Below are 14,670 nucleotides of genomic sequence, written 5' to 3' on the forward strand. Positions count from 1 at the left end.
CCCAACAAATCCATCAGAGGCCATCAGCTATTGCAACATTTTTCTGTTATCAAAGAAACTATTTTCCATAATGCTCTGCATGATGCACAAGCCGACAGTCCAAACCAACCCCACCCGGCCACCCACAAATGGTACAGTTTCCAACTGTATGAATGATAAATTAGCTTTTAAAACCTGTATGACTGTACACTGAATAAAGTAGTTGTTTCTTTACCCCTTACATAAATTACTCAATGCCATATTTGTGCATAAAAGATAATGGTTTTCCGCCAGCTTCAGAAAACTAAGAGATGACCAAGTGTACCATGCCTGTCAGACTCTTGCAAAGAGAGAAAGAAAGAGTCAAGGAAGAAATATAAGAGGAAAATGCATGGTTGCATGTTGTACAGTCGAGGGATACAAAAGACAAATCTACAATAATGAGTATAGCCTGCTACCCACATTGTCTTGGCTGTATGGACATAATGGTAATGTAGAATAAGAGGTGCCGCTGACATCACTGAAATCACACGAACACAGGGAAGAACATCCTCTAGGGCATAATAACTCATAGATCGCATATTAATGTCTGTCTATTTTTCTCTTTTTTATGTAAAGATAAATGAGTGGAAGCAATGGAGGTTGGCTGAGTCTTTGGATAGCTATAGCTACTTTAGACAAAATGCCAGGTGTTTATTATAGACCCATAAAGTGTGCTAGATCACCTATTTTGCTTTGCTTTATTGGAGTTGGCCATTATATCAACACAGAGACAATAAATACCATAGTATGTAGTGAAATATGGAGTTTAAGTTTAAGCTTACAGTCATTTTATCAGCCGGGGAAAAGTCAGGAAATTCAGGTTTGGGCATAGCTTGGCATCCCGAGTAAACATGTGGTGGGTGAAGTGAACAATAATATATGCAGCTATCAGACGCTGCTTAACTGACATTAGTGAGTACATTTGCTGACTTCATGACTCTTTTTCTACTTGTGATCCTGTTACACTACATTTTAGCATGTCACAGAAAACCTGATGTCTTTAAAGCAAGTGTAATTACCATTTGTGTCCACAGTTCAGCTGTTCAGTGTGCATCCTGTGAGAGACTGTTTCCGGTTTCAAAATTAAAATTGGAGGCGTTAAAAAAAGTCTTAAATTCACAAAAGAATTGTGTTCTGTGTCTTAAATCATTTCAAACAGGTCTTGAATTTCCCTACGTCCATGTAGCACTACCTCTAATGCTCATTGAAATGTTTTTTTTTTATTCTGTGGTGTTGTAGTTCTTTCTTTCGCTAGTCCAAATATAATTTGCTCTTTATGTACAGATTGTTATTACTTAATCTTGCTTTTATTCAATTTTTATAATTTTATTTACTTTGCAAATACTTTTGTGACTCTGCATTTCATTGTGCTTTTGTGCTGTGGTATAGGTCTTAAATTTCATTCATAAAAGTCTTAAAGTCTTAAATTTGACTTGTTGAAACCTGCAGAAACCCTGGAGAGAGGATGAGGGCGTTCTTTTCACTTTAATAGAGTCTAAGTCATTAGACTACTATGTCCTTTAGTGTCTATTGGGAGAACTAATAGGAAGAGAAGAGACATTACTACAGGTTGATGTGGATGGTTGTCAGAGGGAATTGGTCGGTATTTCTCCACTGCCATAACTTACGCCCTGGAGACTGACCACAGAGGAAGGAGGGATGATGGCAGGTATAATAAAAGAAAAAAAGCTGTCATTACTAGCCTAGGCCCCTTTCAAAACACACGTACAAACAAACACACACGCAAACACAGAATAGAGTATATTGGACTATACCAAAAAACATCTATATAATTTACTGTCTACGTACAGTAAATGTGTGTTCGTATGTGCTTACAGGCCCAGGCTGTCACACACACATACTAAAATATGTATACACACAAGCCCCTCACTCCAATAAAGTAATCCTTTGGGCATGTGGTCTACCTGTTTCGGCAAAGGGAGATTTTGAATGCCATTTAAACACAGCCTCGCGGCTCAGGGTAATGTCTTCTATTATTACTATTTTATTTGTTAAAAGGAAGGGACTAAAAATGACCATGGCATAAATAATGAATGAGAGTAGATATATCAGAGTGCAGTCAGGCTGCATTATCAAATGGTGCTTTTATCAGAAGTACTGCAATCACTCTCAAATATTCAATTCAGCTAAGAACTGAAATGTAAAAGTTTTAGATTGAATGTACGATTGTGTGCATGTTGTATCACTCCTTTAGAGCCTCGGAGTGCCTTTTGAGCATTTCAGAGTGTACGATGTAGGCTTTTCAGTATCTCTATCTGGCTCGCAGGCTCTTCAATATTTCATCTCTGTTAGTTTATTGGTTTGGGGAAGAAGAAAAAAAATCCATGATGGATGTTTTTGTGTGTTGTGTTTTATCAGTAAATGTTTTGTAAGGCAGGGAAATTGAAAACTTCACAGTGCAATTGAAGAGAACATAATTGTTTTCATAATGTTTTGATTCCGTGTACTGTGTGGGCTGTGAGTTTATTACATTTATTTAAAGACTTTTTTTAAAATTTGCTTTTCTGTACATGAATGTCTATTTGTGTCCTCATTAACTGGCTTGAGGATAATGTTCATTGTGGTGCTGAGGGAAAGCATAAGCTGTCTACCAGTAGCATTATCACAGGTAGTGTCAGACATGTCCTTGAGGATATTAGTGCCATTAGCCGGAGGTTATGTGAGGAGAAGCTACAGCTGTGTTATCTGCTACAGGAACATTCACTGATTTTATATTTCATTTCTGCTACATCTGCAGGCACACAAAAAGGACTCCAACTAATATCGCTTCTGTTGTACCTATATATCTCATTATAATTTTTCCCCGTAAAAGCTTTACCAGTCTGATTCTCATTTATATGCACAATAAACACTGTTACTGTTGTACAATACAGTATATATGCTGTAACAGTCAGATTACACCTAAACCCCATTTTATATTAAACTCGTAAATATTCAGATTTCCAATCTACCACACTTCTGAACCGAACTAGACATATTTTGGTTTCCAATTTACACTTTCTGTATTTTATTTATTCTTAGCGCCCAGTAAAATGAATCCCAATGACTTTGGCGACTTTTCATCTAGCGCCACTATGAGGTTGACATTTGTGGTTTTGAATGAAATGTCTCAACATCGACTGGATTGGGGGTTGATCATGCACGACAAAACAAAACATGCAAGAATGAAATCCCCCTTCCAGTACCATAGACATAGAGCCACTCGGCCAGGCATGACAAAACACTTATGCACTTAAAAATATTCAATGGAAAATAATCTCAAAATGAAAAAGCACAACAATGTGCGCTTTCAAGCTGGAGAGCGGAGTTCACTTTGCAGCGACAACAAAATACTTTCACCCAGGAAACGCTCGTTCATTCCATCTTTTTCCTGAACTTAACGAGGCGTTTAGTCATCACCGCATGACGCTTACCTTTTCTGGCTTAACTCCAGTACCATGGACCCTGAAAGGACCGTCATCTAGCGGTGGTGTCTGTAGCCGCCTCACAGTCGCCTGTTGGCAGCTAAACAACTGCCGCTGCTAGCTGGCGTTCTGGAGCTTTGTAGCAGCTGTATCAACCAGCAACTGCTGCTCTGATTTTATCGTTCTATGGCACTATAGACTGTTTACTTTAAAGCGCTTCTTAGTTTAAAATATTTCTATTTTAGGTATATAATTAATATATGGTCTAGGCTATTGGTGAAGTAGATGATCAATTTTATTTTTTTCCCCACCGGGGATAAAAATAATTCAGCAGAGGCAGGGATATGAAGACCAGAAAGGGGGAAATCCCACTCATCCCCCCACCGGCAAATCGCACCCTGATTATGCCTATCGGTTATCATCTTCCTCTTTGTCCTGCTACACTGCTACTAGTGTGATGTGATACTAAGTCTTCCCCTGCACTGGGTCTTTGTCATGCCCATGGCAGTTACAAAAAAAGAAAAGAAATCTACGTCTTTTGTCATTTGTTTTGCCCTTTTGTTTGTTAGGTTAGTTTCTTATCTCCCAGTTAGAATTGTTTTGTTTGTTATTTTGGTGGTAATCACCCTGAGGCTTGATATTTATATTTTATGTATATATTATCTTTCTTTGTTAAATAAACATGTTTGTTGATATCCAAACACTTGATTTGTTTGTGGCTACTTGGGAGACGGGGAAGATGGGGCCTTTCCATGTTGCGTCCTAGGCACCCCTAGACTGGGACGTAACACTGTGTAAATTTAGCTTCTCTTAATCCCTTAACCCAATAAGAAAAACCTGGTTTGTTGTTTATATGGTGGAAATCAGGTTACTGCTGAAAGCCAGGAACAACCTTTTTACTTAAGTACATGTAAATGCAAAAATTGTGTGTACATGTGTGTGAGGGAGTGAAAGAGAAAGAGAGTGTTAGTGTTTCTCTTTTTGTTTGCTGCTGCTGTGTTCAGAACACATCTGTCTTTCTGATAGGATTATAAAACATTCACCAACAGATGTTTGCAGTCCGCTTTGAAGATAGCAATTCTGCAGACTGCTGTGGATTTATGAGTGCTTTCATCGTGTTGAATTTGTCACTATAACATCAATATTCTTAACAGTGTAATCAAATTGTTAGCAATTCATCTGCCTGTCAGTTTTGATTTATCTTATATCTGTGAACCAAGGCAACTTTTGGAGCTGTTTCTATTAACCTTAACACACATGTTTTTCTTTATTTCTCCATGACTATCTGTAATTTCTGTCTCTCATGGCTGACGTATTAATCACACTCAAATTATCTTCAGTTTGTCAGTATAGAGCAGTGGTATCAAGTGACATCTGCTGCCAGAGCACCAAACATATAAACATAGTGTTTGCACAGTGTGTACATGCCAGGAGCTAACAAGCTATTGGCACATTTCCTATTTTCCACCCAGTCACATGCCAGAATGTAAATTTCCCCAGCTTCAGAGTGCTTGTGTTGATTCTTCCCTGCGTTCTGGTCTGTCAGTCAGGGTGTCCGTCTGTGCACACTGTGGGCTCCCAGTAGTTGACAGAAAGCCTGCTGAAGAGCTTAAGGCAGTTTGTTAAGTAGCCTTCATCTACTGCAGAGATTACAGGGATCTCAATGTGATTATGCCAATGCAACAGCCCTTTAGCAAGTGTTGGGTGAGATGGTTGAGGATAGATTGAACACTATTTGGCCATTTTACTTGACTTAATTGTTTGTAGGTTGAAATCATTTAAGTCAAAACCTTTTTTTGCATATATATGTTTTTTCTTTGACAAGCTGCACTGGTGTTGCATGTCTAGAACACAGGTCTCACTTGTGTGACAAACTGTCACAGAGTTCCCTTGACTGGGGAGGAAGAGTACATGAGACTTTTAACTGTCAATACTTAGTTATGGTGCCTTGCTGACACAGAAAATCTGACAAAACCTGATACAGCAACCACTCTCCCCCTCAAAGGTACTTTTCGTCATCTGTATGGCCTGTCTGCCTTTGTTCTGTACTATGTCACCGTCCATCAAAAAAAATAAAAATAAAAAAAAGCCAGTGCAGGAAGTATGCTAGGGCGAAAGACTGTGATTTTTCAACATTAGCTATATTCAACTTGGCATCTTTCAGATTCAGTGGGGACAGAGAATGGTGTATACAGTAATATGTCAGGTTTTATTTTTCTTAATTTCTGACATTCTAACATTTTCATAAAGCATAATCAATGTTGGTATGTTACCCAGTGTATTGTTTGTGCATAAGCTTAAATGTTTGGGTAAAGAATATGGAGTTAATGGGGGTGCCCTGGTAGCGAAGTCCTTACCGCAGCGGCCCTTTCCTGCATGTCATCCCCTCTCTCTCCCCTACTTCTCCTGTTTGTTTTTTTTAAAGGAGGAAGAAAATAGAGGTAATGAACTGAGGCAAGATTATAGAATATACAGTATTTGTAGTTTCCTGGTTTATCAGCTGCTTCTTCTGCATATGTCTTTACTAACTCGTAAACAGCAGCCACCATATGGTGAGCTACCACAATTAAAAGAAATTCCTTATATCGACTTCTTTATGTTTTTTTGTTTTTTTTACATTAAATATGTTCTGCGGCAGAAACGGTGGAGGTAATTCTGAAAAAAGGTTGCCTCTGAGAAATGGGTTATTTAGGCTTTGCGGAGCATGTAGAACAGTGTGAATGAAGAATTAATTACCTCAGAGCTGCAAGGAAAAAGGATAAAGTAAAAACACTGCAATATGGAGAAAGGCTTATGGAGAATGCCAGAGCTACAAGATGAGAGGAAGCTGAAAGTATAGTATAACAGTATAGTCCCAGAATCGCCCTTTGCTTTCACTGTACAGATGGTAAAAACACACAAAATATTTTTGCAATACGATAGCAATAAAAACAACAAAATGGAGCTTGAAATCTGTCAGTAAAGGTGTTCAAAAAAAAAATTCAAAATGGTGATTGTACTAGTTCATCAAGTTTTTTTGGCCTCAAACCTGAACGGAGTCCTTTTTAAAGCTATATAGTGTGTAGTTTCAGTCGCGCCCATGAGGAATTCTTAGTAATGACAACACCACTGTTGTTGCATCCACATGACACAAGCCTTCCGTAATCGTGGAGAATTAAAAAAAAACATGATGGAGAGGTAATTATCTTCACTCGAGTTTCTGCGCACGAAAGTCGCCGGACGACAACAATTTCTGAACATAGCCATACTGAGAAATACAGAGAGAGTTGTGTGGAGCTGATAGTCTTAATTAGCTTTGTAGCAACTCATTTGGCAATGGCTTGAATGTAACGGACGTTCATTAATATAAAAAAACGCACTGAAGTTTTAATATTGGATATGCCGATACCAAGTCTGATCCAATACTTAAATGTAAATTTTTACTGATTCAATTTCAACCATTTTAACCAGTAAAAGTGGTGTTTTTTCACGGCTAAAATGAGAAGCTGTTACCTGAATGTTTTGTGCATTGCTCTTTGCTTAAAATGATTAGTGTCATAGTTTAGCAAATCCTCTTTGTGCTAGTGAATTTGTCATTCCCTCCAGAAAAACGCGATAATGCGATCGCATAATTCAATGCATAATCAGCCAAAGTCCGCATATTTATGCAGTGGCCGCATTTTTTCAAATACATCGCACTTTCGCCGCATAAATTGCCGATTTCCGCGCAAAATATGCAGGGCTTGCATGATTTCATAATCCCCACATTTTCGTTGCAAAAAAGTCACAAATCTTACCAGAAAGTTGAAAAATGTTGTCTTTACTTCACACAAGAGCAGCCATTTTCCCCTGTTGCCATGGGAACTTTATGAAGTGATGCAATTATGTCATCAAATCACTTTCTTTTTTCTCTTTTTCATCAAACCATAGTTTTTGCAAGTTACTGCAATTTTTGCAAGTTACCGCAATTTCATCGCATAAAATTCCCGCATATTCCATCACATTTTTTAAGAAAACGTGCCTCATAATCAAGGATTTTTGCCCGCGACAATCACAAAAAAACTCCGCATTTTTCTGGATGGACTGATTTGTTACTAGCATGTACTGTACAGTGGAATGCAGTCGAAGCATTTTCTTTTTTCTTTTTTTTTTTACATTTGCGATATTTATAGCCCAATAAGTGTGACTGCCTGGGGTTCCATTAGCTATTAGTATTGTGTTTCCTACCAGCATACTAAACACAGCCTGCAGTCACTATTGATTTTGGACGTCAGATTTGGATGGTTTTTTCTTTATGTTGTGTAACACGGAGACCTTGCTCAACCTTTTCATAAAATGGCTGCTGTGTCTCAAGTGCAGTTCTCAGTATGTGTATGGCTAGAACATCACCTACCCAACACCCAAATAGAACAATTCTGTCAGCTACTGACCTTGCCAGAAACAACGTTGATGTCAGGCACTGCCCTCTAACCACACATTGTGTGTAAGGATTTGTCAGTTGGGACGTTAAGCTGCGTCCCAGGGGAAACTGTGTGTGTGTGTGGGGTGCTGAAGTGACAATAGTAGCCAAGGCTCTATAAAACACAAGCATTTGAGCCACAGTATAAACATGTGCAACTGTAAAAGTGCACTCATGCACATTTATAGACAGATACACTCTGAAATGGGGCGCTGACTTTTTTTTTTTAAGGTGAAATTGAAAAGCTGTTCTGTGGCGCTAACAGGCTTTTAAAATCATTTTTTGCCCTTTTTCTTATTGCCACTGCGTTGCCCAGTGTTGGGGAGCAAGTTCTTTATGAGCAACCATAATATAAGAGTCAGAGCAGATTGTACTGTCTGCTTATGTGCCTCTGGGCGGCCTTTTTTTTCCCCATGTTCTTCACTCACATGTTATCAGTGTTATCAGCCAGAAGCAACAGAACATTTTCATGGTGCACACAAACGTCAACATTAATATTAGCACCCACACACTTATAAAACCCTGCATGTACAGTGCAGACATGCAATTACAGACAGAAACACACACACACAAAAGCAACTGTGCATGTGCTTAACATGTAAAACACAAATGTATTAAACAGGTTTAAAAGCTGACATACAGAAATTGAAGTAAATGTGACCTTTTTAATTTTCCATACAAACACATTCAGCATCATTACAAGTACACATGTGGATGCCTACATTGACACACATATAACTACGGGTGGGAATCACCAGAGGCCTCACGATACGATATCATCCCGATACTTATGTCACGATACGATATTATTGCGATTTTAAACATATTGCAATATTCTGCGATATATTGCAATGTATTACCTTTTTTCCAACTTCAGATTTTTCCCAATTTCAAATGATACCCCGAAAGGACAATTTTGTCAACATCTGTTGTATCTGAAAAGATACATTTCTCTGTTTGTTCATCTCACTTCAATTTTGTTGCTTCAAAATGGGGATTGTCAAGCAGACAAACTGACCAACACATATATCATAAAAGATCGATACTTGGCGTCTGTGTATCGATACAGTATTGCCGCGAAAAATATCGCGATACTATGCTGTATCGATTTTTTCCCCCACCCCTGCATATAACGTGGACCCGAGGAAGAGTAGATGTGCTTAAGGCCACAGTTAATGGGGGTCCTATAATAAACTAAACTAAACCAAATACATACAAACAATTAAGGGTGTACAAAAAAAAACCTTTCACATTTGTATTGCAATTCAAGCTCTACCGATTCAAAATAGATTCATACTTATTTTTATTTTTTTTAAATGTCTACTGCAATCACATGGGAAAAGTAACTACATTTACATACTGTAAATGTAGATACTTTTTTAATTGAGAATTGTTTTATAATTGAAAAGCGATTTTTGAATCGAATCTTGAGCCTAAAAATCAATATCGAATCGTGACATTTTCTGAATCGTGCACCCCTTCAAACAATGCACAGGCACACTTGTATGCATCACAGGTATACTATCCCTCCAAGCACCCTCCACCTTCCAATTTTGAAGGCTGCGTTTTCCCTTTTGAAACATGTGAAAGAAAATGATTTGAGTCTCTGTGAGCTCCATGTCTCCAGCGAACACACACACAGATACCAACCTCCAGGGTCAACATGTAATTAAACATCAGAGGAGTTATCCAGTCTTACAAGGATGCTAGACATTGAAGGAGGCAGAGCCAGAAAGACAAGAGTGTTGACCCTAATCTGAACTGAACTGTGTGCTAGTTAACCTGCTGCTGTAGAGTACCGCTTCATGTGACCACTGGTCAATTTCTCACTGCTGCAGTGATATGTAGCAGCAGGTACCGCTGGTACTCTGGTGTCTCAGGTATTCAATCAGAGCAACACTAGGGAACAAAAGCCAGCTTCAAAGGATGTCTGTTGACCTTTAATACCACAGCTACCAAATTGAAGACTATATCTAAATTTAACATAAATGGATTGTCTCCTAATTGTGGTACTTATCTCCAGTCTAGCACATATCTTTGTCATATGTCAGTTGGCTATACGGTAGGCTTTGATTTCTTATTTGATTTTTTTTTTTAGAGCTGTGATAATGTGAGCGATGCATTGTTCTGAAAGGCCACAGACGATTTGAATAGACATTAAGGGCTTGAGTTATCATTGTCTAAAATCTTTTCATAGAGATTGGCTGTAGTCTGGCACATCAGTTTTACTTTTTTTTGGCGTAAATGTGTGGAAAAAAAGGTAAAAGAAGTTTCTTGTGATTAATTGAGTTGCGAGGGCACTTTTTGCAATTTGCTTGCCTCCTAAACTGCTGCTAATACAGTGAGTGCCAGGGGAGGGAGAGAAAAACAATTAGTGAAGAATAAAAAGGAAACCTCTACTTCATTTTTAACATAGCGTTATCAGTTTGCAGTGTTCTCTATTTCAGCTAATTTGAATGTAAGGGACCAGGAGGGCTAAGTGGAAGGAGTAAGATAAGGAGGCTGGAAGGGCATTATTTAAAAGAGAATTTAGGGACATGAATGTTGTCATTTTTTCAACCAGCAGTGGGCCTCTACATTCAAGACGGTCGTGCTTCACTGCAGTGCCTTGCCTTTTACCAGAGAGTTTGACATAAATCCCACCAGTTAACCCAGGCAATCAGTAGAAAACACAACAAGGGCCGGCTCCCTCGCAGTCCTTGAGTGCCCTGCTGACATATTAGTAACATGATGACGGTGCATTGTTTGCGCTGTCAAATGCCACAGCCTTTTTTCCCAAGGTCTTTTGATTAGTCTAATCAGGACATCATTGCAGTAATAGCCTTATTAACCGGTTATTGGCCCCAGAGAGTCAAACATATTGTTTAATCTCGCCATGAAAAGAGATTTCATTGAGGTAAACATGTTTTTATATAAAAACATTTTTACAGAGTGTTTAAATTATAAGCTAGTGTATCAACTGTGGGATGAAAATGTAAACTGACTCAGGCATCAGTGAATACACTGGAAACGGAGAGGAATTAAACGTATCAACCAAAAAGTAAAGATGTTTCCTCTTCCAAATATTAAAGCAGTGTCTTTCTGATGGTGTTGCCTCTGAACTGAGATGACATACTATGTATTCATCAGTGTGCTGTAGTGGGGAATTACTGTAAAACGTTGTATTGTTTATTATTTATGTGTATTTTCAAGCAAACTAACAATATCGAAGTCTAGAATATCCCTGGGATCCCACTTGAGGCCATGCGTTAATTATAATAACACTTTGACACATACATTACAATATGAGTATACAACATTAATATTGTTTAATTAACTGAATGTTCAGTTAACACAACTCCATCTGTGCATTATTCTGCAGCATTACACTTGGAGTATGAAAATGAGCTACCCTCCAGCCCTGCGTATGAATGATTGCTAACATTATTCATATACACTCTATACCATACATTAATATTGAAATCTGCAGCAATAAGATATACCTATCTAGATAGATACAGAAAAACATAGATATTACTGTGTCAAATCTGAAACCACAAAGTGGTTTCCTATTAGTCAGGGGATAGAGTTTGTTATATAAAATCATTGGTACATGAGTAACACAGGACTACAGTAAATTATTATTAATGTCAATAACAGTCAGTCACACCGTCCTTTGACCTCAGTTTCAGATTTAATATACTGTCAGAAGTCAAATTCTGTAGAACCTTCGAGATTTCCATGCCAGCTTAAGGAAATTAAGAAGTATAATCACTGACACTGACATCGATACAGGTACCTGGGAGACTTGTCTGATGGTCTAATGCACCGTGACTGGGGCAAAGCCTCTTAGCAAGTCTTATGCAACAGCTGATACAAATCCCTTTGTCTCTTTATGTTTAGCTGACAGCTTAATGTGGCACTATGCAAACTATGACCTCTGGGCCTCACTGCAATAGAAATGTCATAGGGTTACAGTATATGCATGGAGGGTTCAGAAACGGACAAAACAATTGTATGTTTCAGTTGCACTAAAATCTACTTTTTCAAATCAATCAAAAGTATTGCCTTTGTAGCCAATGCTGTGTAGGGATATATATGTCATCCCTTTGTTCCATTGGCCGCCTTGTCGTCCAAAACACATAATTGAGCCACACCGTTAAACCGGCTGGCATGTTCCGTCATTACCATGGACAAGGCCACTTTAGTGAATATTTACGGCAGCAGGACTAAGTGTACGGGATTGAAGCAAAACAAAACAAACTAGTGCACCAAATGCATATTAATTCACAGCTGAAAATAGTTTCAAACATATGTAAATGGACTGTATTTATATAGCGCGTTTCTAGTATTAACGATTACTCATAGCGCTTTTACATAGTACAGGAACCATTCACCATTCACACACTGTGGCCGAGGCTGCCTTACAAGGTGCCACCTGCTCATCAGATAAACATTCACACTCTGATGGCACAGCATCGGGAGAAATTCGGGGTTCAGTGTCTTGCCCAAGGACACTTCGACATAGGACTTCAGGGCCAGTGATCGAACCACCAACCTTCCGATTGGTAGGCGACCGCTCTACCACCTGAGCCACAGTCGCACTATTTAAATCCTTTTGAGTAATGTTTGCTAGAAACTGTATTACCCAGCTGTTTTGGCAACCATTTAGACTTCTCTCTTTATTGTGTGAAGCACTTTGTGACTCTGTCTGTAAAAGGTGCTATATCAAATAAAATTATTATCATTATTATTATTTGTGTGAAAGATTTTCATCTTGATATATAAAGGACAAGAAATTGCAGTACAGCAATGCCAAATAGGGTTGAGGTTATTAACTGTGTCACCATTTCCTGGTTTTTCCATCAGCGAGCGTTGGCATGTTGCTTTTTACTTTGTAAAATGTCCTGCAGGAGGGGCTTGACACATACAAAACCAAATTTAAGTTAAAAGACGATCATATCTCTGTAATAAGGGAGGAGATCAATCTTTAGATTTATGTTGGAGGCATTCCGAGAGCTCGGAGCAAACTAGCTTCTTTGAGGATGCGAAGGAAAATCCCTACAATCCTTAGATGGTGTTGATAAGTGATGATGACGATCCAGTAATGAAGATTAAGATGATCACAGTGAAGACAATTATGAGGATGAAAATGATGAGGAGAAAAATGTTGCCATTGCTCTGCAGGATTGTGTTCTTTGTCTGCGCTGATGTTAAAAGCAAATATGGTTGTTAGTGCCATCTGGTACCTTATGGTATGTTAGGGGATTAGTCACGCTGAACATAAACTGTCTCAGGGAAATTCCTTTGTCATTTCAACATTAACACAGCCTTCCAACAGCAAGTCCTGGGCTATTTTCCATCTGCATGTATTTCCTTTTCAGGAGCACATTTCCAATTTCCCTTAATCTTCAACCTGGCACTTGAAATGTCAGCACTTTTAAAGTTTTTGGGTGATACAGATACTGCACCATCACACATGAACACATACACACACAGCTGAGCTTAATTGCTAAATGTCTGCTATTTGCTAATATTACCTCTCTCTCTATCTCTCTCATGGTTGCTATATAAAAGAAAAAAAAAAAAAACTACCACACAATTTCTCCACACATTATTGCTACATAGAACTTCATGATTCACGGTACAGAAGAAAAAGAGAAAATTCTCTCTCCGTGTATTTAGGATTATTGTTTTATGAATATCATTTCTTTACTGGGATTTCAATTAGATTTAATGGATTCTTTTATTAGCTTCAGACAAATTGCCTTTTATAGAAGGAAGAGCATTTGCATTATTCATTAGTGAAAGAGCAAGCATTTATGAGTTCATTTACTAGTTCAGTTCTAGATGAGCTTAGCGACCAACAGTGGGATTTTGAATTACTTATTACAGAGGAAGATGGAACCTTCATGATGAATCTCATATGACCCTTGACCTCTTGTCTTGCTGTCTTGGTTGTGTAGGTGATCCAGCGCAGGGAGGATGGCTCAGTAAACTTCTTCAGAGCCTGGGAGTCCTATCGTGAGGGATTTGGCAAGATCACCGGTGAACATTGGCTCGGTAAGTTGTTCAGGTGTGTGACTGTCTGTGTGAGTGTGTTTGGCAATGTATGAACCCGTGCATATGTGTACTGTGGCCTGCAAAGCCATTACAGGCCAAACCCTGGAAAGTAGCTTTGTACACCATAGTCAACGTGGATCCATTAGCTAGCTGTTGTTATATCTTGATTACGAGACTTCATCAAAGGCCTTATCAACAACATAATGGAAGCCACTATGAGATGAAGTCACAAGTACAGCACTCAAAACAGAGAGAAGAAAGAGAGTCACTCACAGAGAGTGAAATAACTAGTCATGGTGAGTGATAGAGCAAGATAAAGAGACACCCACAGAGAGGCAGACAGAGAGAGATTAGATAACTTTGGCCCTTCATATCCTCAACAAGAATTCAGTAATGAAAACCATTTCAGCGACAGACTATTTCAGCAAATAAAAAGATGTGTGAAAAGTGCACTTCATGAGAGGTCTGTTCAGCAGCACGATATCCTAACACAAGCCAAAAGACTAACAATTCAATTACAATATTTTTATTTTCACATGACAAACACAACAGTATCGTTTCCTTTTTTCCCCCTTTTTTTTTTAACCTTACCGCTTTACAACGCTTGTCTTCTGCTTATAATTTGTATTTTTCAGAGTGTACTTGTCCAAATCCTTTTTATTTCTTGCTGGCAGCATGACACATTAAGCCCATGCCTCCCCTCAATTTGACAGGAAAAGAATGCCAACAAAGAATGAATTCAAC

The 14,670-nt window shown here is 38.5% G+C and overlaps 1 protein-coding gene across 3 annotated transcripts in view; it reads left to right on the forward strand.

The window, feature by feature from the left end:
- The window catches only part of fibcd1b (fibrinogen C domain containing 1b), a 131,619-nt gene that overhangs the window by 75,577 nt on the left and 41,372 nt on the right, over positions 1-14,670 (forward strand). For all 3 annotated transcript variants that reach the window (XM_039780831.1, XM_039780830.1, XM_039780832.1), the window contains one exon: positions 13,830-13,926. In XM_039780831.1, the coding sequence (XP_039636765.1) occupies positions 13,830-13,926 (97 nt within the window). The remainder of the gene's footprint in view (positions 1-13,829; positions 13,927-14,670) is intronic.

Source organism: Perca fluviatilis, chromosome 17 (assembly GCF_010015445.1).
Source record: "Perca fluviatilis chromosome 17, GENO_Pfluv_1.0, whole genome shotgun sequence".
Classification (NCBI taxonomy): Eukaryota; Metazoa; Chordata; class Actinopteri; order Perciformes; family Percidae; genus Perca; species Perca fluviatilis.